At 73.3% G+C, this 315-nt stretch overlaps 1 protein-coding gene across 1 annotated transcript in view; it reads right to left on the minus strand.

The window, feature by feature from the left end:
- Nucleotides 1-315, minus strand: part of KHDRBS1 (KH RNA binding domain containing, signal transduction associated 1) — a gene marked incomplete at its 5' end in the record, with an annotated part of 30,675 nt that extends 30,360 nt beyond the window's left edge. Inside the window, 1 exon segment of the mRNA XM_006158121.3 lies at nt 175-315. Within this exon segment, the coding sequence (XP_006158183.2) occupies nt 175-315 (141 nt within the window).

The raw sequence follows: 315 nt of genomic DNA on the forward strand, positions 1-315 counted from the left end.
CCGCCCAGCCGCCCCCGGCCTCCGGCGCACTTGGACGCCCACCCCCGCGCCCCGGGCCGTGCGGGGACGGGGGACGCAGGCTCCGAGCAGGACCACGGCAAGGGTCCCCAGGGGCGGGAAGCTAGAGGAACAAAGCCGCTGCCGCCCACGCCCCCGGGCCGGCGACCCGCTCACCTGCCGTCAGCAGCTGCATGGCGTGAGTAAAGGACGGGTCGAGCGAGTCCTTCTCGGCCATGAGTTCGGGCAGGTACTTGTTCTCCGGCTCCATCTTGACCGAGGCTGTAGCTGAGGGGGGCAGCAGCGGGGTCGGCGCCG

This window comes from Tupaia chinensis, unplaced genomic scaffold (assembly GCF_000334495.1).
Source record: "Tupaia chinensis unplaced genomic scaffold, TupChi_1.0 Scaffold000573_1, whole genome shotgun sequence".
Classification (NCBI taxonomy): Eukaryota; Metazoa; Chordata; class Mammalia; order Scandentia; family Tupaiidae; genus Tupaia; species Tupaia belangeri.